Below are 25,381 nucleotides of genomic sequence, written 5' to 3'. Positions count from 1 at the left end.
GAATAGGGTGTGGAGTGGGTAAGTTACAGATATATCTTTGGGTTATTGATTTGGACTTTTGGTGATTAGTGTAAATAATTAATTTGTTGTTCAATGCTTTTAGTGGTTAGCGTTTTTTTCAGTGGTTGAATAGCCATGAAGCTGTTAACAGTTTGAGGATAGTGAGACTGTCTTGTGTGAATATTTCTGCTGTAGCTTTCTCTATTTTGAATCCTTCTGGCCCAGATGCATTGAGCTTTCGGACTGTGGGAGGAAACTGGAGCACCTGGAGGAAACCCATGCAGACATGGGGAGAACATGCAAACTCCACACAGACAGTGACATAAGCCGGGAATCGAACCCAGGTCCTTGGCACTGTGAGGCAGCAGTGCGAACCACTGTGCTGCTGTAATAACAATGGTGCAGTTCAAGTTGTAGGTACTGTGACATGTAGAGGTATCTAGACAGTTTGCTCCAGTCCTCAGTGCAGGACCAGAAGGGTCCTCTGAAAGCTTGTGCTACTAAATAAACCTATTGGACTTTAACCTGGTGTTGTGAGACTTCTTACAGGATCAGAATGGTGTTGATGTGACTAAAAGGGTGCAGGATGAAAGGCACTTGGGTGTGAAAGAGAATGAGGATCCCCAGATACTGATTCAATCCAATAAGCATAGTGTGAAAGTAAGGATAAGGACTATTGGGAAAGACAACCAGAATGCTGACCATGTAGGTTGGCGTGGTGGCATAGCAATTAGCACTGCTGCCTCAGTGCCAGGGACCTTGGTTCAAATGAGGCCTGGGTAACTGTGTGGAGTATGCACATTCTCCCTGTGTCTGCAAGGGTTTTCTCCAGGTGCTCTGGTTCCCTCCCACACTCCAAAGATGTGCAAGTTAGGTGGATTGGCAATGCTAAATTGTCCCTTTGTGTCCTGGGATGTTAGAGGGATTAGCAGGGTAAATATGTGGGGTTGTGGGGATAGGGTCCAGGATGGGATTGTTGTCGGTGCAGACTCAATGGGCCAAATTGCCTCCTTCTGTGCTGTAGGGATGCTATTCTATGTGGCACTTTGCAGCAGGAGGCTGTCCATTAGCTTTAATCTTTTCATTAAACATTCATTCCCTCCAGCATCACTGCACCCAAGCAGCTGTATGCACAATTAAAAGGTACACTACAAAAACTTAAAAAGGCTTCATTGACAGAAAGCTTGAATATGTTAGGGCTTTATTCCCTGGAGCGTAGAAGAATGAGGGGAGATTTGATAGAGGTGTATAATATTTTGATGGGTATAGATAGAGTGAATGCAAAGCAGGCTTTTTCCACTGGGGCTAGGGGAGAAAAAAACCAGAGGGCATGGGTTAAGGTTAAAGGGGGAAAAGTTTAAAGGGAATATTAGAGGGGGCTTCTTTACACAGTGGTGGGAATGTGGAATGAGCTACTGGATGAAGTGTTAAGTGCGGGCTCACTTTTAACATTTAAGAAAATTTGAACAGGTACATGGATGGATAAGGAGTGTGGAAGGATAAGGTCCAAGTGCAGGTCAGTGGGACTAGGCAGAAAAATGGTTCAGCATAGCCAAGAAGGGCCGAAAGGCTTGTTTCTGTGCTGTAATGTTCTATGGTTCTATGGACAGCACATTCCAACCTACGACATCTACTACCTAGGAGGGTAAGTGCAGCAGGTAGATGATAAATTCATCAGCTACAGGCTCCCTAACATCTTGACTTGGAACTTTACTGCCTTTCCTGGGAGTATTACAGAGAAGTTTAAACATCCCCAGAAAACTAACAGGATGTGCCACAGCAGTTTAAGAAAGCAACTCATCACGATCTTGTGGACTTTTAGGGTCAGGTGATAAATACTGGCAATGCCTGCCACTTCCACGCTCCCTGATTAATTTTAAAAAAACCCTGTTATTCTTTGCTTTGTTGGTGTTATGTTATGCATTTAGGAGTTGGTATCAAATTTTAAGTAACTTTATTGTAATGTTGCTGCCTTACCCTGCTGCCCTTCTCGTTGAGGACCGAAGTATCCCCGATGATGCAGCGCGATTGCTCCATTTTCTCTTGTGTTGGCACAGTTTCCACCTTCATTTGTGTAATTTTCCAATCCAACAAGCAGCGTCATCATATCCACGAGGGTGTATCCTTTCCCCCCTGCACTCACATCCTTTACAATGCACAAGACTGCCAGCCGATTGAATGACTCCAGCTGATTGATGTTTGCACGAAGGAAATGGAGAATGATGTTGAGGTCATTCAGGGCACAGCCCAGCATCTTCCTACTGACCAGGTCAAATGCAGGAAGCATCTCATATACGGCCAAAAATTGTTTATCCCAGTAACAAAGCTGCAGCAGAGTGTAAACAATCATTGGAGCTAAGAGGAGGTAAACAGCACCGTTAACCACACTAATCATCTTGAATATAGTTACTGAGGTCAGTTTACACTGAATCACAGGTGGGATGTCAGGGTCATTAGCCAGGAGTCCAGACTTAATGGAACAACTGAATTCATCATGGAAAAATGCTGGAAAATGGCAATAGACGAGGTAGAGGCAGGCAACAGCAATGAACACCAGGAGAAGCAGCTGCCTCATGTAGTACATGCAGACAAAATAATGGGAGCGACTCTTGCAGGCCAGGTAACGCTGTAGGAGAGGGAATTCAAATAACTTCTCCCTTCGAGCCCTTTCAACAGAAAGCAAACACAAAGTGACTGTTTATGAAAAACAACAACTGATACGTTCCACTTGCACAAGTACTACAGGACAGAAAGATTTAATGGAATGTTGATTTTTTTGTAACAATGGTAGTATTTTGTTTTGACATGGAGGCCTGATTTTCACTTTATTGCCGGTTTAGTGTTTCTGTTGAGTATTACTGGATGTAACATGGACCCCCATGATGTAATTCCACTTTGATTATTTTGTGGCCCAGTTCTGACTGGTGAAATGGAGGAGGAGATTTAGAGATTGTAACAATGCTGTTTAAAATTGAAAAACCATTAATATGTCAGTGGAAAAAGCAAACAACTGCACCCCAGTTCAGTGTGTTGTCCTTGGATATTCAGCTTGATTGCCAAGGGCTCAGAGGTGGCACTGTTTCCCATCAATAGATAATATAAACTATTACCAGCAAAAAAAAATGACAGGCATGGCTGGATGTGGCACAGAAGGTAAGTAGCAGGACTGTCACCATGAAGGATTTGATGAAAGATCATCAATCTGAAAAATGACGCAGATTCATAACCCCTGTGTCCAACACCGATCTGACAGAAAAGTACCCTCTTACATGCACAAAGGAAAAGGCTATAACCTATGATTCATGATGCAGAAGAACTTCCTCAGTGCAGGAATCCATAGAGAGAGCAACAAAGTGAAAGGTCATGCCCACTTTGTACAGCTTCAATATTCTGGTAAGTGGTTAAAGATCCCCAAGCCTGAATGTGTGAGTGAATGGCTGAGTGCATAGATGTGTAAGTGAGTAATATGTGGGTACAGTAAGTTGATTAATTGATATGGTGGCAGCTGGGTAGGGTGAGGTTGGTAATGGGGAATAGGCTGGATCAGGTTGCTGGGTCAGGAGGGCTGGTCAGATCAGGTTGGAGGTCGGATGGCACAGTGGTCAACACTGCTGCCTCACAGCACCAGGGATCCAGGTTCAATTCTAGCCTCGGGTCACTGTCTGTGTGGAGTTTGCACATTCTTTCCATGTCTGCATGGGTTCCTTCTGGGTGTTCCGGTTTCCTCCCACAGTCCAAAGATGTGCGGGTTAGGTTGACTGGCCATGCTGAATTGACCCTAATGTCAGGGAATTAGCAGAGTAAATATGTGGAGTTACAGGAATGGAGCCTGGGTGGGATTGTGGTTGGTGTAGACTCAATTGGCAGAATGGTCGTCTTCTGTACTGTAGGGATTCTATGAGGATCATGAGGGATCAAGTGGAGGTGCCAATCAGGTCAGATAGCGATACAGATCAGGAGGCAGCCAGGTTGTTGGGGAGATGAGTTGGGGGTGGTCAGAGGAGAGTCGAGGGCTGAGTCGGATAGTAGAGTCTGGGAATTATGTAGTGGGAGATAGTCAGGTTGAATCAGGCATCAATGTGAGTTGTTGGTGGTGATTTGTAAAGTTGCCCAAGAGTTAGTCAAGGATTTTTCTGTTTAATAATATCTGGGTAACTATCCAGGTAAGCAATTCAGAACTGTCTGAAGAATCCAACTCTAACTCAGAGTTGGAGATTGTTTTGATGGGCCCCAGGGTGCAGGAGTATTTCCCACCAGGAATTGAGATTCCCCAGGCAGTTCCTGTGGAGTCCTTGTGTTGAGACTTCTGTTGGATCCAAAAACACATCTTGGGGGTACTTCTCTCTGATGATCGGATAACTGGAAGATGTGTAAAGAGTAACTGTTTCTCCCACAGATATTATAGAAAGGATATTATTAAACTAGAAAGAGTGCAGAAAAGATTTACTAGGATGCTACCAAGACTTGGTGGTTTGAGTTATAAGGAGAGGCTGGATAGACTAGGACCTTTTTCTCTGGAGTATAGGAGGTTGAGGGTTGATCTTATAGAGGTCTATAAAATAATGAAGGGCACAGATCAGCTGGATAGGCAATATCTTTTTCCAAAGGTAGGGGAGTCTAAAACTAGAGGGCATAGGTTTAAGGTGAGAGGGGAGAGATACAAAAGTGTCCAGAGGGGCAATTTTTTCACACTGGGTGTTGAGTGTCTGGAACAAAGTACCAGAGGTAGTATAGAGGCAGGTACAATTTTGTCTTTTAAAAAGCATTTAGATAGTTACATGGGAGCAATGGGTATAGAGGGATATGGGCCAAATGCGGGCAGTTGGGGTTAGAATAGAATAGAATCCCACAATGCAGGCCCTTCGGCCCATCGAGTCTGCATCGAACACAATCCCCCCCCCACAGGCCCTACCCCCATATCCCTACATATTATACCCACTAATCCCTCTAACCTACGCATCCCTGGACACCAAGGGGCAATTTCTTAGCATAGCCAATCAACCTAACCCACACATCTTTGGACTGTGGGAGGAAACTGGAGAACCCAGGAGGAAACCCACGTAGACTTGAGAAGAATGTGCAAACTCCACACAGACAGTGACCTGAGCTGGGAATTGAACCTAGGACCCTGGAGCTATGAAGTAGCAGTGCTAACCACTGTGCTACCGTGCCGCCCATTAGCTTAGGGGTTTAAATAAAAATTGGGCAGCATGGACAAGTTGGGCCGAAGGGCCTGTTTCCATGATGTAAACCTCTATGACTCTATGACCCTATGAGATGCTGCCTGACCTGCTGAGTTTTAATTACTTTGTTTGCAGGCTAGGCCAACATTTATTGTGCATTCCTAATTAGTTTTGAAAAGGTGGTAGTGAGCTGCCTCCTTGAACACTGTAGTCCATGTGGTGCATCTACATTGCTGTTAGGAAGGAAATTCCAGAATTTTGACCCACCAGCAGAAGAAGAACAGCAATATAGCTCTAAGCCAGGATAGTGTGTGGAACTTGTAGATGATGGTGTTCCCATGCATCTGCTGCCCTTGTCCTTCCAGGTAGTAAGGTACGCAGGTTTGAAAGGTGCTGAAAATTGCTACAGTGCACTTAGTACAGTGCATCAGTGGTGGAGTGAATGAGTGTTTCAGGTGGTGGATGGGGTGCCATTCAAGTAGCTGCTTTGTCCTGGATGGTATTGACCTTCTTGCCTGTTAGAGCCTCGAGACAAGTGAAGCATATTCCCTCCCACTCCTGACTTGTGCCTTGTAGATGGTGGACAGGCTTTGGGAAGTCAGAAGGTGAATTCCTTCTGCAGAATTTCTAGCCACTGATCTGCTCTTATAGCCAGAGTAATTATATGGCTGGTCCGTTCAGTTTCTGGTCAATGCTAACCCCCAGACATTGATAGTAGGGGATTCAGTGATGGTAATGTCATTGAATGTCAAGGGATGATGGTTAGATTTTCTCTTGTTAGCGATGTGGCACAAATGTTATTTGCCACTCATCATTCCAAGCCTGATTATTGTTCAGGTCTTGTTGCATTTGGACATGAACTACTCCAGTGTCTGAGGAGTTGCGAACGGTGCTGTACTTCAGCAAACATTTCCACTTCTGACCTTATGATGGAAAGAAGGTCATTGAAGAAGCAGCTAAAGATGTTTTGGCCTTGGACAGTACCCTGAGAAACTCATATAGTGATTTTCTGGAGCTGAGATAACTAACCTTAAACAACCACAACCATCTTCCCTTGTATCAGGTATAATTCCAGTCGATGGAGAGTTTTTCTGCTAATTGCAATTGACTTCATTTTTGCTATTTGATGGGGAATTTGATGCTCAGTCAAATGCTTCCTTAGTGTCAGCAATCACTCTCATCTTACCACTTTAATTTGGATAACCATTAAGGAGACTTGGCTGCAGAATGACAAGGCTTGACTCCTGAATGTTGAGGGGTATGTGACCTTCAGGAAGGTTAGAAAGCTAGGTAAATGAAATAGGGTAGTGTTGTTGATCAAGAAGGGCATTGTGCAATAGTAAGAGATAATCTTCGTTCAGGTGATCAAGATGTGGAATCGGTTTGAGTGGACATGAGGAATAGTAGGGAAAGAAGTCATGAGTGGGAATGGTCGACAGGCCCCTTAATAGTAACCATAATGGAGGACAAACTAGCCAAGAAGAAATATTGGAGGCTTGTGAAAATGGGATGGCAATTATCTAGAGTTACTTTAATTTACATATATAAATCAGATCAGCAGCGTTAGCCTGAATGTGAAATGCATAGAAAGCTTTTGAGAAGGTTTTTCAGAGCAGCATGTTGCAGAACTAACCAGAGAGTAGGCTTTATTAGACTTGGTGTTGTATAATGTAACAGGATTAATTAATTACCTCAGAATAAAGGCTCCCCTCTGTAGCAACAACCTCAATATGATTGAATTTTACATCCAGCTTGAAAAGGAAAAGGGTGGGTCTAAGCCTAGTACTTTAAACTGTTTAAGGTCAAAACTGTGGGCTTGAAAACTGAGCTCGCTGCAGTGAACTAAGATACTAGGCTAGGGAATAGATCATTGAAACAGAGAAAATAAGGGCGGGAATAGAACATTTGGTCTTACAAACCTTCCCTGCCATTCACTATGATCATGGTAAATCATCCAACTCAGTAACCCCGCCTTCCCCTTATATCCTTTTGACGGAGGAATCAAAAAGCAGAATATTATCTAAATGGAGACTGCAGGTGATTGAAGTACAGAGGGATTTAGGCATATTAGTGCATGCATCACAAAGAGCTAATAACCAGGTCCAAGAAGTAGTTAAGAAAGTAAATAGCAGTTTGGCGTTGATTGCAAAAGGGTTGGAGTTTAAAAATAGGAAAGTTTTGTGTGGCGGGTTGATGAGGTCTCACCTGAAATATTCCAAATAGTTTTTGTTCCCTGATCTTAAAGAGGATTGTTGTTCGTCCATCGTCATCAGTGAGGACCCCAACACCATTAGTCATTTTGAGGCTGGTTGCGGTGTGTCTGAAGATGACTGATCAGGCAAATTCAGGCACAGAATGTCCTGGCACATATTGGACAGACTTGTGTAGACACTGTAGTTGTTGCGCTAATGGCTCTGGACTTGCGCAGCTCGCGCTTAAGTTGTGCTTCAGCAATACACCTTGCTTCGTGAGCTTGACAGCCTTTGTGGATGAGGCAGCGCCAGGTAGGGCAGTTTTGTGCCAGCGTTTCCCAGGTGGTCATGTCAGTGTCAGGCAACTTCAGGGAGGCCTTGAGTGTGTCTTTGAAACATTTCTTCTGCCCTCCATGCGAGCGCCTTCCAGCAGAGAGTTCCCCAAAAAGGAACTGCTTGGGTATGCGCTCGTCTGGCATACGGATGACATGACCTGCCCACTGGGTCTGCGCTCTCATCAGTAGTGTGTGGACTTATGGTAGACTTGCTCTAGAGAGAACTTCAGTGTCTGGTACTTTGTCTTGCCATCTGATGCGTAATATTCTGCGAAGGCAAGTCATGTGGAAATGATTGAGCTGTCTTGCATGCCTTCAATACACAGTCCATGTTTTACAGGCAGGGTAGTGAGTACTGCAGCGCTGTAGACCTTCAGTTTTGTTGCTGAGCTGATTCCTTGTTGTTCCCATACAGTGGAGTGCAGTCTACTGAAAGCAGAACTTGCCGTTGCTATTGTGCAGTTAACTTCTGCATTGATAGTCACTGTTTGGGAGAGGGTGCTGCCAAGATAAGTAAACTGGTCCACTGCCTGTAGTTTCTGCCCTTTGATTGTGATTATGGGTTCTGTGTACGGTGCATGAGAAACAGACTGGTGCATGACTTCGGTCTTTTTAATGTTGATGGTGGGTCCAAAGTTGTCACATGTCGTGGAAAATTTGTCCATACTGACTTGCATCTCTGGCTGTGAGCCAGCATACAGGGCGCAGTCATCGGCAAAGAGAAAATCTCTCAGAACAGTTTCCATCACTTTGGTAATAGCTTGAAGTCTCCTCAGGTTGAAAAGCTTCCCATCCACTCTGTACTTGAGGCTGATTCCAGCAACGCTATCCTGGAAGGCATCATTCAGCATGGCAGTAAACATCATGCTGAACAGTGTGGGTGCGAGCACACAGCCCTGTTTGACGCCATTGGTGATTGGGAATGTCTCAGAGGATTCTCTGCCATCCAGTACTCTGGCCATCATGGAACTGGCGTACCATCTGAATGAATTTGGGGGGGCAAGCTGAACTTCGACATGATCCTCCACAGGCCTTGTCGGCTTACAGTATCGAAGGCTTTCGCGAGGTCAACAAAGGTTGTGTAGAGCTCGCGATTCTGCTTCTGACACTTCTCCTGAAGTTGGCGTGCAGCAAAAATTACGTCAATAGTCCCACGACCTTTACGGAAGTCACACTGTGACTCTGGAAGCAGGCCCAGTTCCAGATGAGTGACCAGACGATTTAGCAGGACTCTTGCGAGGGTTTTTCCTGTGATGGAGAGCAGTGAGATTCCTCGGTGGTTGTCGCATACATGCCGATTGCCCTTCCTCTTGTAGAGGTGTACAATGGAAGCATCTTTAAGTTCCTGAGGAATGTATCCTTGCTTCCAAAAGGACTGGAACAACTCGGTGAGCTTCTCGATAAGTGCAGGACCAGCAGCTTTGTAGATCTCTGTGGGTATGGCATCTGCCCCTGGGGCTTTGCCACTGGATAGCTGGCTGACAGCTTTTGTGGCTTCAGCTATTACCAGTGGGTCATCCATGGCGCTGTTGATATCGATCTGGGGCATCCTGTCTATTGCCTCATCGTTAATAGATGACAGTCGGTTGAGGGTGGCTTCAAAGTGTTCAGCCCATCTCTGCAGGATCTGAGCCCTCTCTGTAATGAGAGTTGTACCATCTGTACTCAGGAGGGGGGACCTCCTGAGAGATTGAGGTCCGTAGAGCATTTTACGCTGTTTATTCTGGACTGTCCTATGAGCACTGGTAAAAGCATTTTTCTTGGCAGCTGAAGATGGGTCGTTCTGACAGGCCCAATGAAGATGGTGCTTTTCAACAAGTAGAGCCTGTACCTCCTCATCATTCTCATCAAACCAATCATGCTGCTTGCTGGTGGAGGACCCGAGCGTCATCAGCGCAGATGTATGGACAGCATCCCCGAAGCATTCCCAGTCGTCCTCAGCACTGCCTGCGAGGTATGGGTCAGCAAACTTGATTTCTAAGTCTTCAGCCAGTGCTGAAGCTATGCTGGGGTTCTTTAGCTCGGCTGCATTGATTCTTTTCATAACCTTGCTTCCTTGTGGTCACCTGTGGGTCTGATGTGGAGTCTCATTTTGGAGACAATGAGCCTGTGATCTGTCCAGTAGTCAGCACCACACACGGCCTTGGTCACTCTGACATCCTGCCTGTCTTTTCTCCTGACAATGACATAGTCGATACGATGCCAATGCTCAGAGTGGGGGTGCATCCAGGAGGTCTTGTTACGGGTGGGCAGACGGAAGGTTGTGTTGGTGATAAGGAGGTCGTGTGCTGCATTGGTCTTCAGTAAGAGTAGGCCGTTACTGTTACACTTGCTCACTCCATGCCTCCCAATGACTCCCTGCCAGATTGCAGAGTCACACCCTACTCTTGTATTGAAATCGCCAAGCAAGATCAGCTTGTCGGTACTGCTCACTGCTGATAGTAGGGCGTCTAGTTCTTCATAGAACTTGTCTTTCATCTCGTCTGGGCTGTTCATTGTGGGGGCATAGGCGCTGATCAGGGTGGCTTGACTCCTGTTCTGTAGCAGAAGCTGTAATGTCATAAGCCGGTCATTCACACTCTTGGGTCGACTATCAAGTTTCCGAACAAGGTGACTCCTGAAGGCGAATCCAACTCCAGCATCACAACGCTTATCGCTGCCGCGACCGCTCCAGAAAAAAGTGTATCCACCTCCAGTTTCAGTCAACTGAACTACATCGGCAGTGTTGTATCTTGCAAGTTCCCTGGCAACTAAGGCTGTTTTTCTGTCTGGTCTGTCTGCTGTAGGGTTGTCCAAAAGCGTGCGCACATTCCAAGTGCCAATGGTGAGCAGTGTCACTTTGTGTTTTATTTTGTTTGTTCGACTGCAAGATGAGATCCCCGCCAGCCGTGGTAAACTGGCCAGGGTGTAGTGAAGCAGGCAATGTTTGGGGCACCTTTTCTAGCCCCTTCCTCATTCTACGGCGGTGAGCAGTGCATTCCTGAAGAGGACTGCTCGGCCGCCCAGGTAGACGCCAAGTTTCACTGCTGCTTCGGTCAGCAGAAAACGACCATTAGATCTGAGCCGCCTGTGTGCAGGTCCGTGACTACAGCTCCCAGTGTATCCACACCTGCTGCTTCATCACTCGCCGATCACCACAGGACTTCAAGGGTTGAACAGGACACTGATGATGTTGATGGTGTCAATACTAGCGCTTGATTTGGATTAAAGTGAGGAAGAGTTGCACAGCATCAACCTCACTCTTCCCAATTCCCATCTCGACCCAGTGGCAAGACAAGAGTCAAGACGGCTGGAGATGGGGCTAGGCGCAGTGGATGACCAGGACGTCTTCTGTGTATTGTCCTGCTCTTGGCGTTCCATGATGCTTGCATGCTGCCTTGACCGTTGGACCTTCCATTAGTCTCGTCTGCTCAATCTGCCAGAGTCTGTCTACACATGCTGGGACATGTGTAACTCCCTATCTCACCGAGGGTTGAGACCCGTCGGCTACCCTCCAACGGTCCTGAGATGTGTAGGTTAGAGGGATTAGCAGGTAAATATGTCGGGATGTGGGCGGTAGGGCCTGGGTGGGATTGTGGTCGGTGCAGACTCAATGAGCTGAATGGCCTCTATCTGCACTGTAGGGTTTCTATTTCCATGATTCTATGATGAATCCCTGGAATTCTCTGTCTCAAAGGGTAGTGGAGGCTGGATCATTAGAAATATTTAAAGTGGAGGTATATAAATACTTAATAGATTGAGAAATAGAGGGCTATAGGGGATTAGCACAGAAATGTGTTGAGGCGGCTTATATCAGCCATGATCCTATTGAATGTCAGGGCAAGCTTGAAGGGCATAGAGGCCTACTCCTGCTTCTATTTCTTGTATTCTTGTGATCCCTTTATCCTCAAGAACAATATCTAACTCCTCGAAAACATACAATGTTTTGGCCTCAACTGCTCTCTGTGGTAGAGGAATTCACAAGCTTACCACTCTCTGGATGAAGAAAATTCTCCTCATCTCAGCCCTAAATGGTTTACCCCCTATCCTTAGACTGTGACATCCTAGTTCTGGACTTCCCATGCCATTGGGAACTTCTTTCCTGCATCTATCCTTATCTAGCCTTGTTTCAATAAGATCCATCTCATTCTTCTAAACTCCAGCAAATATAATCCTAACTGACTCAATCTCTCCTCATACATCAGTCCCACCATCCCAGGAATCGGTCTGGTAAATCCTAGCTGCAATGTTTCCATAGCAAAAACATCCTTTTTCAGATAAGGAGACCAAAATGGCACACAATATTCCAGGTGTGGTCTCACCAAGGCCCTGATTGATTGCAGCAAGACACCCCTGCTGCTGTACTCAAATCCTCTCACTACGAAGGCCAACATACCATTTGCCTACTTAACCATCTGCTGCACTTGCATGTTTACTTTCAGTGACTTGTGTACAAGGACACCCAAGTTTTGTTGCACATTCACCTCTCTTAATCAATAGCCATTCAGTTAATAATGTTATCCTGTTTTTGTTACTGAAGTGGATAGCCTGACATTTATCCACATTATACGATATCTGTTATGCATTTGCCCACTCACTCAACATGTAATTAATCACAATTACAATAATTTCAATCACACTGAAACATTACTGCATCCTCCTCATAGCTCACCCTCCCACCCAGCTTTTTGTCATCTGCAAACTTGAAGATATTACATTTAGTTTCCTCAAAATCATTAAGATACATTGTGAATCGTTGAAGACGCTACACCAGCTGAATGGACACATACTATGTCTGTTGGGCTTCCTTAAAGGAGGAGAATGTGAGGGAGTGAGAACGGACAGTGGGGCAAACCCCATGGACCATGAAGTTTTACTTGGCCTTGGAGATCAGAATCATAAAATCATTCATGCAATTCAACCCAATGTACCTGTGCTGGTTCCCTGAAATAGCTAACAACTAGTGCTTCTGGTCTCTCTGTTCTTTTACTCCCTTTAAAATTGTACCATTTAGTTTTCAGAACTAGTGCATAGAAACATGCCATTTGGCCAAACGAGTCCAACCTCTTTCCATTTTTCCTCAGCTAAATCTATCATCTTAATCCTCTATTTCTTATGCCTCTCTGACTTCCCGTTGTTAGAGATGAATATAAGATGTGGTAAACATAAAATTTGACTGAGAAATAGAGCTAGGATCTTGTAACTGTACAACAGCAAACAGACATAGTTTAAACAACACAGGATGGGGCAAGGATGAAGGGGAATGAACGTTATCTCATAAGAACAAACTAAGCAGGACAGAAACCTACGATTCGGCATATTGCCAACCCACATTATGGAAACAACTGTGGTTTTAATCACTAATACAGGGTATGGAAGTTGCTGAAGCTAGACAGAACTATAGTCAAGGACAGTGAAGAAAACTGCCTGTAGTGTAGGGATAACACCAGACTTGCAGTGTGAAGTAAAATATGTACACCACATCTTGTAGGAATGTAAAATGTCCAAGTTGTGAAACAAATGGTAAGCAAGATGTGTTGTTATTGCAACAGAGAATACCTTCTAACTACAGGGGAATAAAAGGTCACTGAGATAGTAGGGACATCAGCGATTAAGTTAGCAGAAGACTGGATACAGCCGGTCTGAACTGGACTTGTTAACAGTTCTCCGGGGAACATTGATAAGACAGATGAATCTCATGAGAACTAATCAAGTAAGGATTTTGAAACAACCCTACAATATGCACTCTTGCAATAACAGAAAAAGATGGTTAGAGGGGAGCAGAGGGGCTTGGGACATGAGCCAACATACAGCACAACCTGTAACTAGGGGTACCTTAAGCCAATAGGGGAATGACAACACATAAATGGGACAGGGACCACCAATTAGGGGAGAACAATGTATTGTGTAATTGATTAACATGCTTGTAGAAATAGTATAAAAAGCCTGCTTAAACTCGATGTAAGGTGTGCCTATCTTTTGGACATCCGGTCTTGCAAGAACGTTAAATAAAATATCTTGCTCCTTCGGAACTTGACTCGACTAAATTGTTTGACTGTGAGCTGCGTTTCAATTGGGGGCTCGTCCGGGATCCTAACAGCCCTGGTAGGACGGTCGCCGGCAACGACTGGGAAGACGTGTCCCGTTCCTCATTGAACAGTCCCAAGTACTTGTCGGTGGGCACCTCCGCCAGCGGACTGTTGAGAATCCTAGGACGGTCGTTCCGAACGAGTAAGGGGGAGACGATAGACACCATCGTGGTCGGACAACTCCGTGTACAGACCAAGGTAAGAAAATTGTAGTATTTAAAAGTATTGCCTTGGCGACCGGGTCGTGGTAGGTAAACCATGGGAAGTGGGGGTAGTAGGACAAAGTCCCCCGGGAACATCCCTCCAGAAAGTCCTTTGGGACGGATGTTGGAAGATTGAGATTATAACACTAGTACTAGGGATAAAGATAGGAAAACTATGATTAAATATTGTTGTTTTGTTTGGGTAAAGGAACCAATCCAAAGTCTGTCCGTCTTCTGGCCAAAGTACGGTTCGGATGAGGATTGGGTCTGCCAGACCCTTAACATATATGTGAGACAGAAGCAGCCGGCGTCCCAGAAAGAAATTGACTATTGCAAGTTGCTGGGTAGGAGGAGGAGAATATCGATTATATCCCATGGATATAATAAACAAGGAAAAAGAAAAAGATCCTCCCACTGCCCCTCTGCCATCATGGGACATTCTGAACCACTTACCTCCACCTTACCCCCCTTTGGTGGATAACCAGAATCCACTGGACAATATTATTAATTTGGTGGCTGCAGGGGAGGTTCAGCAACACCTAGTACAAGATGAGGGAGCAGAGGAAAGTAGAATAAGGGAGGTGCCCCTAGAGGCACTGGAGTTTGTGGATGGGTCACCATGAATGGACCTACAGTTGGTCCGAGCAGGAAGAGTAGAGGGAAGTATGTCAGCACAAGTGGCGGAACTGGTAATCCTGACATAGGCTTTTACTGAGGTGCGGGGAGAACGCTAATAGCGGTTATGTATTTGGAATTGTGCATGACTATATGACTGTTTGAGGGAGAAAGGGATTTGTCACGACATGAGGCACCCGAATCAAACATGGTCAAATTTATTAGAGGCTAGTGAGCACCCATCAGTAAAGGGTTAAAAAGAGACAAGCAGGTTGACTCTGTATGGTACAGAGGGAGAGAGAGAGAGAGAGAGAGGGCGTAACTGTGTAATCGAGAGCCTCATGTGATGTAATAGGTATAGCCAATCAAAGTGAATTGCTTCAAGTTTAATAAATTACGTAGGGATCGGACAGAGATTTGAGTTCTGCCAAGTGGGAAAGATGGCATTACATTGCATCTTAAAGTTGTAAGGAGAGTTAACCATTTAGGCACACAGTAGATTTGATTTTGTACTTGCCTGTGTTGGTTACAAAGGCAGAGCTGTAGAAATAATTAATCATGTAGATTGCACATTAGAATGCTTTCAGTATTTCTTCGTGCATCTGTGCTCCAAGTGATAACATTCAGTTGTGTGCTGTTGTGGAATGTTTTGTTTTATTGTACCAGAATTGTAAGAATGTACAAGGGTCTTAATTTAGTGGGGATATTTAAAGGTGATAAAAATAAATCTTATTTTGGATTTTCTGAATCAGGCTTTTATTAAATAAACTCCTGTACTTTGACTCACAATTAGTCTCAGAGGTATCTTTACCTACAACAATTGGTGCCAAAACCCGGGATCTGTTTATGGGTCCGGTTGAATGGCCACAACCGGAGCTCCAGAATAGATTACCGAATTTAAGGGAGTGAATCAAAGTACAGTAGGTGCTCATCTGTGATGAAAGAGTGTGAGAGTGTGTGAGAGGTCTGAGCTGAACACGTACAGACAAGGAGGCATCTGTTTTTACACCCAGCCTTAGACCAGTTGTTAAGATGGGTAGCCCCCTACGCGAAGCTCAGGAGTTTGAAGTGGGTGTAAAAGCTAGAGAAGGATGCCTGGGATGTGATGTTCAGATGTGAGTAAGAAAGAATCTGTCTGAGTGATCGCCGGAGTAGAAGGAAAAGCCGGCTTAATAGTGTGAGCTTAAAGGTGTAAGCTCACGAGTGTAAGCGGTGGTACGGAGGGCACTGATCACCCCTGATAGGTATCACCGGACTCTGATAAGAGTGACCTAGGGGTGGGATCCATTTCACCCGCTAGATCAACAATGGAAATGATTGGAAAAAAAAGGACAGAACTAAGAAAATTGGAATTCTCTTAGTTTGAATTAATTAAACAGGTTTAAACCAGATTAATTGAACAGGTCTCAGTCTTGGGTAAAAAAAAATGGGCTGACGACAAGGAGAGAATTAAAACATCAGAATCACAGACTAGACAGTTAGAAAAGAGAAACCAAACAAAGAAAATAGCAGTATTGTTAATACATCAGTTAGCTGGACTAATTGAACAAGTAGTCACTTCCACTAAGAAGTGGAGTAAGGATAAAAAAGATTAAGGAATTAGAATTCAGAGTAAGGGAACTGGAGAAACAAAACCAAGTGTTAGAAGACTACTGCAGGGGGACATTACCTCCCTACCCCAGCAGTATGACCATGAAACTCAGCACCCGGGGGCGACTTTGATACTGAGGAGAAGGTCTGCAACCTTGCTCCGGTAACGAGAGGAGGAACAATAAATAATCCATTGACCAATTTAAATCCTTCATACCAGGGAAAGACATCAAATCCTAGTGTCACTGGGAAAACTCCAGCCCTGGAGTTCAAATGCCAAATTTTGGTATCATTGTCCCACAAAGTATTTACAATATTAGATATAGCTAACGAGTTCTCGTCCATCCCCTTGAACTTTAACTCACAGGATAAGTTTTTCTTCACAGTAGGCGATAAGCAATATACATGGACTAGATTCCATAATAGCCTGGCCATATGTCACCAAGCAATGAGTAACTTCTAGAACAGTTGGAGCTCTCAAAAGGGAGCACAATCTTACAGTATGTAGACAATATTTTGATAGCCTCTAAAACTCAAGTGGAACTTCACTTTAGACAGCATTATACTCGATCTTGAAGCACTTGGAAGATCAAGGGTTAAAGGCAAATCTGGAAAAGGTCCAAATAGGAAAGACACAGGTGTTATATTTGGGACATTTAATATTCCAAAGGATCAAGGAGATGCCCGTGGACAGGCTAGCCAATGAAATAGCAAAAGAGGCAGCCCTAAACCCACAACTAATCAGGATGCAGGCCTTTATTCCCCTCATGCCCCGTGGAGTGAATCCAATCTCTACAGAAAAGGAAAAAGAGGAGCTGACTGAGATGGGAGCTAGGGAAACTGAGGAAGGAAAATGGTTACTACCGGACGGGAGAGAAATGGTAAACAGATAATGAGGGAAATTATGGCTCGTCTGCACCAGGGAAGTCATTGGGGAGCTCAAGCCATGTGCGATATAATATTGAGAAAGTATGGCTGCAAAGGCATCTATACTATAGCAAAACAGGTATGTGGGGGGCGCATAATATGCAAAAAGATCAATAGAAACGCATTGCGAAAATCCCCGTTGGGAGGAAGAGAACCAGGCCTCAGACCGTTCCAGAGGATCCAGGTAGATTTTACTGAACTGCCTAAAAATAGGGAGGTTAAAATACATCTTAGTCCTAGTTGACCATTTAACTGGATGGGTGGAGGCATATCCCATGGCATCAGCAACCTCAGGAGGAGTCTCTAAAGTTACACTTGAGCAGATAGTGCCTCGATATGGTTTAGTAGAGAACATAGATTCTGATCAAGGAAGCCATTTCACGTCAAAGGTACTTCAGGGGATAATGAAAGAATTAGGAATATCATGGGATTTTCACACACCCTGGCATCCACCATCCTCCGGGCGTGTGGAACATATAAACCAAGCCCTTAAGAAACACTTGTCTAAATTGATATTGGAAACAAAACTCCCCTGGACCAAGTGCTTACCAGTAGCGCTCTTGTGCATTCGTGCGGCGCCCCGAAAAGATTTGGGTTTATCGCCCTACGAAATGATGTTTGGATTACCTTATATGGGGACAGCTGGGGAGTTACCGATTCCTGAAATGAATGATCAGTTTGTAAAGAAATATATACTGGGCCTGTCCTCCTCTATATCCTCCCTTAGGAAACAAGGACTGTTATCACAAACTCCACCCCTCGACTTCACAGTGCATGCGATCCAACCGGGAGATTGGGTCCTGGTAAAGTCATGGAAAGAAACCAAACCGCAACCGGAATGGGAAGGACCATATCAAGCACTCCTAACAACTGAGACAGCGATCAGGACTGCTGAGAAGGGGTGGACACACCACACGAGAACCAAGGGACCGGTAAAACCCTTGGACAATTCTACAACGTGGGCTGTTGAGCCTACTAAAGAACTTTTGAAGCTGAAGTTTAAGAGACTTTAAATAATTAACTGATTAGTAGTGACGCGAGCACGGGAAAGAGAATTGTTTATAACTGTGTAACTGTGTTCTCCCCTGACAAGTTAAAATGGGTAGAAGAAATTGGTCAGTATTTCTAACTCTCCTCATAATCCAGGGAGCCTTTACGAGCTTATATGGAGATACCCCTGATGAAATAATGGAGGCTAGCAGTACCCCTATATTTACAGTTACAATCCCGGATCTCCCTATACCACAAGTAATAGAGACTGACCTATGTTTCCTGGTGCCTTGTGGGGACGTGGAAAGTCAACGACAGTACTCGATCGAATCCCTACAATATTATGTGAAAGGAAAATATCCTAAGGGGGAACTCCCTCCCATAATATCCCTGCATCAGAAACGTATGAAACCAGGACCAGAATGCCTGGACAAGAAGTGTAACCCTATATATTTAACAATAAAGGGAACCAAGTGGACCGAACCATTAAAAAGTTATATGATAAATGAGACTGGGATATTAGAAGGAGTGGGGGTGGGGAATCCTTCACCAACAATTACATCAGGCAGTATTCGGAATCAGAGTAAAGAGTGAAGGGAAAGATAGTATACTGAGGTGTTGTTTTCGAATCAATGTGGATAAAAATCTGGAACAACCCACCCAAGAGGAAGGGGCTTCTCACCTCGACCCGGGGGTGGTAAAAATAGTAGAGGTAAAAGATCTGAAACAAACCCTGGGAATAGAGACTGGATATGAGGATACTAATGCCTGGGTAGAATGGGTTAAATACACTGTAAAGAGTTTAAATAAAAGCAATTGCTATGCCTGTGCATCCAGAAGGCCGATGGCTCAAATAGTACCCTTTCCCCTAGGATGGAGACACGACGGAGGGGGTATGGAATGTATGTTGGCCCTATGTCAAGAAAAGAAGCATGGGGCAACCCCAACTGCACATCTTTATCCCTAGTGTTCCCTTCCGTGGAAATAAAAGACTCGAAAACTCCTCCTCAGTTTCTCGCTGCCGTTGTGAATCACACTTCATGTGTGAACCGACAAGGGGCAGGGTTAACTCATAATGTGGGGGAGTTAGAATCATGCCTAGAGACCAGAAGCATCACGGAAGATGGGACGGGAGGGAACTATTCATCACTAAATGTCCCTAGGGCAGATTTATGGTGGTATTGTAGGGGGAGGGTACTGAGACCAACCCTGCCCCCCGGTGGAAGGGTACATGTGCAATTGTCCAATTGGTTATACCATTTACCCTGGCATTTGAAAGATCCAAGACAATTAGAAAAAACAAGAGGTCTGTAATGGGAACCTCTTTTGATGAGAAAATATACCTGGATCCCATAGGAGTACCCAGGGGAGTCCCTGATGAATTCAAAGCTAGGAATCAGATTGCAGCTGGATGAGTCTCTGCTTTGGTGGGTAACCGTCTGCTCTTGGCATTCCATGACGCTTGCATGCTGCCTTGACCGTTGGACCTTCCATTAGTCTCGTCTGCTCAATCTGCCAGAGTCTGTCTACACATGCTGGGATAGACAACTCCCTATCTCACCGAGGGTTGAGACCCGTCGGCTACCCTCCAATGGTCCTGAGATGTGTAGGTTAGAGGGATTAGCAGGTAAATATGTCGGAATATGGGCGGTAGGGCCTGGGTGGGATTGTGGTCGGTGCAGACTCAATGAGCTGAATGGCCTCTATCTGCACTGTAGGGTTTCTATTTCCATGATTCTATGATGAATCCCTGGAATTCTCTGTCTCAAAGGGTAGTGGAGGCTGGATCATTAGAAATATTTAAAGTGGAGGTATATAAATACTTAATAGATTGAGAAATAGAGGGCTATAGGGGATTAGCACAGAAATGTGTTGAGGCGGCTTGTATCAGCCATGATCCTATTGAATGTCAGGGCAAGCTTGAAGGGCATAGAGGCCTACTCCTGCTTCTATTTCTTGTATTCTTGTGATCCCTTTATCCTCAAGAACAATATCTAACTCCTCGAAAACATACAATGTTTTGGCCTCAACTGCTCTCTGTGGTAGAGGAATTCACAAGCTTACCACTCTCTGGATGAAGAAAATTCTCCTCATCTCAGCCCTAAATGGTTTACCCCCTATCCTTAGACTGTGACACCCTAGTTCTGGACTTCCCATGCCATTGGGAACTTCTTTCCTGCATCTATCCTTATCTAGCCTTGTTTCAATAAGATCCATCTCATTCTTCTAAACTCCAGCAAATATAATCCTAACTGACTCAATCTCTCCTCATACATCAGTCCCACCATCCCAGGAATCGGTCTGGTAAATCCTAGCTGCAATGTTTCCATAGCAAAAACATCCTTTTTCAGATAAGGAGACCAAAATGGCACACAATATTCCAGGTGTGGTCTCACCAAGGCCCTGATTGATTGCAGCAAGACACCGCTGCTGCTGTACTCAAATCCTCTCACTACGAAGGCCAACATACCATTTGCCTACTTAACTGTCTGCTGCACTTGCATGTTTACTTTCAGTGACTTGTGTACAAGGACACCCAAGTTTTGTTGCACATTCACCTCTCTTAATCAATAGCCATTCAGGTAATAATGTTATCCTGTTTTTGTTACTGAAGTGGATAGCCTGACATTTATCCACATTATACTATATCTGTTATGCATTTGCCCACTCACTCAACATGTAATTAATCACCATTACGATAATTTCAATCACACTGAAACATTACTGCATCCTCCTCATAGCTCACCCTCCCACCCAGCTTTTTGTCATCTGCAAACTTGAAAATATTACATTTAGTTTCCTCAAAATCATTAAGATACATTGTGAATCGTTGAAGACGCTACACCAGCTGAATGGACACATACTATGTCTGTTGGGCTTCCTTAAAGGAGGAGAATGTGAGGGAGTGAGAACGGACAGTGGGGCAAACCCCATGGACCATGAAGTTTTACTTGGCCTTGGAGATCAGAATCATAAAATCATTCATGCAATTCAACCCAATGTACCTGTGCTGGTTCCCTGAAATAGCTAACAACTAGTGCTTCTGGTCTCTCTGTTCTTTTACTCCCTTTAAAATTGTACCATTTAGTTTTCAGAACTAGTGCATAGAAACATGCCATTTGGCCAAACGAGTCCAACCTCCTTCCATTTTTCCTCAGCTAAATCTATCATCTTAATCCTCTATTTCTTATGCCTCTCTGACTTCCCGTTGTTAGAGATGAATATAAGATGTGGTAAACATAAAATTTGACTGAGAAATAGAGCTAGGATCTTGTAACTGTACAACAGCAAACAGACATAGTTTAAACAACACAGGATGGGGCAAAGATGAAGGGGAATGAACGTTATCTCATAAGAACAAACTAAGCAGGACAGAAACCTACGATTCGGCATATTGCCAACCCACATTATGGAAACAACTGTGGTTTTAATCACTAATACAGGGTATGGAAGTTGCTGAAGCTAGACAGAACTATAGTCAAGGACAGTGAAGAAAACTACCTGTAGTGTAGGGATAACACCAGACTTGCAGTGTGAAGTAAAACATGTACACCACATCTTGTAGGAATGTAAAATGTCCAAATTGTGAAACAAATGGTAAGCAAGATGTGTTGTTATTGCAACAGAGAATACCTTCTAACCACAGGGGGATAAAAGGTCACTGAGATAGTAGGGACATCAGCGATTAAGTTAGCAGAAGACTGGATACAGCCGGTCTGAACTGGACTTGTTAACAGTTCTCCGGGGAACATTTATAAGACAGATGAATCTCATAAGAACTAATCAAGTAAGGATATTGAAACAACCCTACAACTAAGACGGATGAATCTCATAAGAACTAATCAAGTAAGGATATTGAAACAACACTCTTGCAATAACAGAAAAAGATGGTTAGAGGGGAGCAGAGGGGCTTGGGACATGAGCCAACATACAGCACAACCTGTAGTTAGGGGTACCTTAAGCCAGTAGGGGAATGACAACACATAAATGGGACAGGGACCACCAATTAGGGGAGAACAATGTATTGTGTAATTGATTAACATGCATGTAGAAATAGTATAAAAAGCCTGCTTAAACTCGATGTAAGGTGTGCCTATCTTTTGGACACCCGGTCTTGCAAGAACGTTAAATAAAATATCTTGCTCCTTCGGAACTTGACTCGACTAAATTGTTTGACTGTGAGCTGCGTTTCTCACACTGTTAAATGCATGTATACCATTTGCTTCAACCATTCCCTGTGATCGTGAGTTCCATATTCTCACCAGTAGTTTCTTCTGAATTCCCTGATGACTGTCTTATTTTGATGGCCTCTAGTTATGCTTAGTTATGGAAACTTTTTTTATATACACAAAATCTTTCATAATTTTAAATATCTATATTAAAGTGCCCCTCAGCCTTTTATTTTTCCTCTTCCCGTTTTTAATAAAATTAAATCATTTCATATTTCACTATTAAAATTTTTCTGCCACATGCTTACCTATTTCCCGACCTACGTCCTTATGTCTGTAAATATCATCTTCACTGTTTACTACATTTTCAAGCTTTGTATCATCTGCTAGCTTTGAAGTTATGACCCCATGCCCAGATCCATTAGTATGTCAATTAATTTATATACATCAAGAAGTGAAGTGGTCTTTATATCAGCCTCTAAGGCTACATTGTACAGCCTCTGCCAGGCTGAAAATAGTTGTTGAATGTTGAACAGGCTATGGCAAGTGAGGACCTAGAAACTATCGTTATCACGAAAGAGGTAGTGCTGGGCAAGCTAATGGGGCTAAAGGTAGACAAGTCTCCTGGCCCTGATGGAATGCATCCCAGCATACTAAAAGAGATGGTGGGAGAAATAGCAAATGCATGGCGGTAATTTACCAAAATTTGCTGTGCTCTGGGGTGTGGTTTCTGCGGATTGGAAAACAGCAAATGTGACACCACTGTTTAAAAAAGGAAGTAGACAAAACGTGAGTAACTATAGGCCAGTTAGCTTAACTTCTGTAATAGGGAAAATGCTTGAATCTATCATCAAGGAACAAATAGTGAGACATCTGGATATAAATTGTCCCATTGGTAAGATGCAGCATGGGTTCATGAAGGGCAGGTCATGTTTGACTAATTTGGTGGAATTCTTTGAGGACATTACATGTGCAATGGACAATGGGCAATCTGTGGATGTGGTGTATCTGGATTTCCTGAAGGCATTGACAAAGTGCGGCGTCAAAGACTGCTACATAAGATGAAGGTGCACAGTGTTACGGGTAATGTATTAGCATGGACAGAGGTTTGGTTAACTAACAGAAATCAAAGAGTGGGGGTAAATGGGTGTTTTTCTGCTTGGCGATCTGTGACCAGTGATGTGCCTCAGGGGTCAGTGTTGGGACTGCAATTGTTTATGATTTACATCGATGATTTGGAGTTGGGGACCAAGTGTAATGTGTCCAAATTCACAGATGACACTAAGATGGGTGGAAGAGCAAAGTGTGCAGAGGATGCTGAAAGTCTGCAAAGGGATATAGATAGTCGAAGTGAGTGGGCGAGGGTCTGGCAGATGGAGTACAACGTTGGTAAATGTGAGGTCATCCATTTTGGTAGAAATAACAGCAAAATGGATTATTATTTAAATGGTAAAAAATTACAGCATGCTGCTGTGCAGAGGGACCTGGGTGTCGTTGCACAAGAATCACAAGAAGTTGATTTGCAGGTGCAGCCGCTAATTAAGAAGGCAAATGCTTCGTTGCTAGAGGGATGGAGTTTAAAAACAGTGAGCTAATGTTGCAGCTGTATGAGGTGCTGATGAAGCCACAGCTGGAGTGCTGTGTACAGTTCTGGTCTCTTTACTTGAGAAAGGATATATTGGCACTGGAGGGGGTGCAGAGGAGATTCAGTAGGTTGATCCTGAAGTTGAGAAGATTGGTTTATGAGGAGAGACTGAGTAGACTGGGTCTATACTCATTGGAACTCAGAAGAATGTGGGGAGATCTTACAGAAACATATGCGATTATGAAGGGAATAGATAAGATAGAAGCAGGGAAGTTGTTTCCACTGGCACATGAAACTAGAACTAGGGGGCATGGCCTCAAAATAAGAGGGAGCAGATTTAGGACTGAGTTAAGGAGGAACTTCTTCACACAAAGGATTGTGAATTTGGAATTCCCTGCCCAGTGAAGCAGTTTAGGCTACCTCATTAAATGTTTTTCAGGCAAGGACAGATAAATCTCTAAACAGTAAAGGAATTAAGGGTTATGGTGAGGGGGCGGGTAAGTGGAGCTGAGTCAAAGAAAAGATCAGCCATGATCTTACTGAATGGCAGAGCAGGCTTGAGGGGCCAGATGGCCCACTCCTGCTCCTAGTTCTTATGTTCTTTTTGCACTTTGAACCTGAGCCAATTTCATAGCCACCGTTTATCCCATGGGTTATGATTTTCCTAATAATCTATTATATAATATTTTAACACCTTTTCAAAGTATATGTGCACAATATCAACCATAATATCCTCGATAGGGAGGCCTTGTGGCACAGTGTTAGCTCACCTACCGCTGGACATGAAGCCTTGAGTTCAAGTGCAAACCCAGGACATAATTGCCACAAAAGGCACGTTCGGTGCAGTTGAATGGCTGATAATCAGCTCAAAAATCCTACTACTTTTCCTAGTACTCCCAAAAAGGGTAAAAACAGTATATGTGTGAAGATAGGCTAACAGCTACCCTCAACGGTCCTTTCTTATTTCATTGAGGAATTTGACAAATCTATGCTGGTTGTCAATTTTTACCCATGTTCTTCCAAGTAACTGTTTCCTGGGTTATTGTCTCATTTGGCTGTGTAGTTTCCACGTTTAATCTTCTTCCCTTTTGTGAACAGGAATGAAACATTTGTAACCTTCCATTTGTCTGGCACCAGTCCCATAGTAAGAAGTCTCACAACACCAGGTGAAAGTCCAACAGGTTTATTTGGTAGCAAATGCCACTAGCTTTTGGACTGCTGCTCCTTTGTCAGGTGAATCTCATTTGTTAGACTTTAACCTGGTGTTGTGGGACTTCTTACTGTGTTTACCCCAGTCCAACGCCCGCATCTCCACAATTCTGACTCGTCCCATATCCATGGAAAATTGAAATATGATGACCAGACCAATGCAGTTCCTCTCCTTGTTTCCCTTAGCAATCTTTGATGCATCCAATCTAGGCTGTGTGATTCCCTACTTTGAACTGCCAACAGTTTAAGTACTTCGTCGTTATCTATTTTTATTGCATACAATTTTTCTACCTCCTCCTTATTGGCACCATTCTC

General features: G+C 44.0%; 1 protein-coding gene across 1 annotated transcript in view; it reads right to left on the bottom strand.

The window, feature by feature from the left end:
* The window catches only part of LOC145359891 (pannexin-3-like), a 62,614-nt gene that overhangs the window by 1,950 nt on the left and 35,283 nt on the right, over nt 1–25,381 (bottom strand). Inside the window, exon 4 of the mRNA XM_080214728.1 lies at nt 1,978–2,666. Coding sequence (XP_080070854.1) covers nt 1,978–2,666 — 689 coding nt within the window. The remainder of the gene's footprint in view (nt 1–1,977; nt 2,667–25,381) is intronic.

Source organism: Carcharhinus amblyrhynchos, chromosome 29 (assembly GCF_965287045.1).
Source record: "Carcharhinus amblyrhynchos chromosome 29, sCarAmb.v2.hapA, whole genome shotgun sequence".
Lineage (NCBI taxonomy): Eukaryota > Metazoa > Chordata > Chondrichthyes > Carcharhiniformes > Carcharhinidae > Carcharhinus > Carcharhinus amblyrhynchos.
The sequence above is the reverse complement of the archived record's forward strand: the minus strand, read 5'-3'. Positions and strand labels throughout refer to the sequence as shown.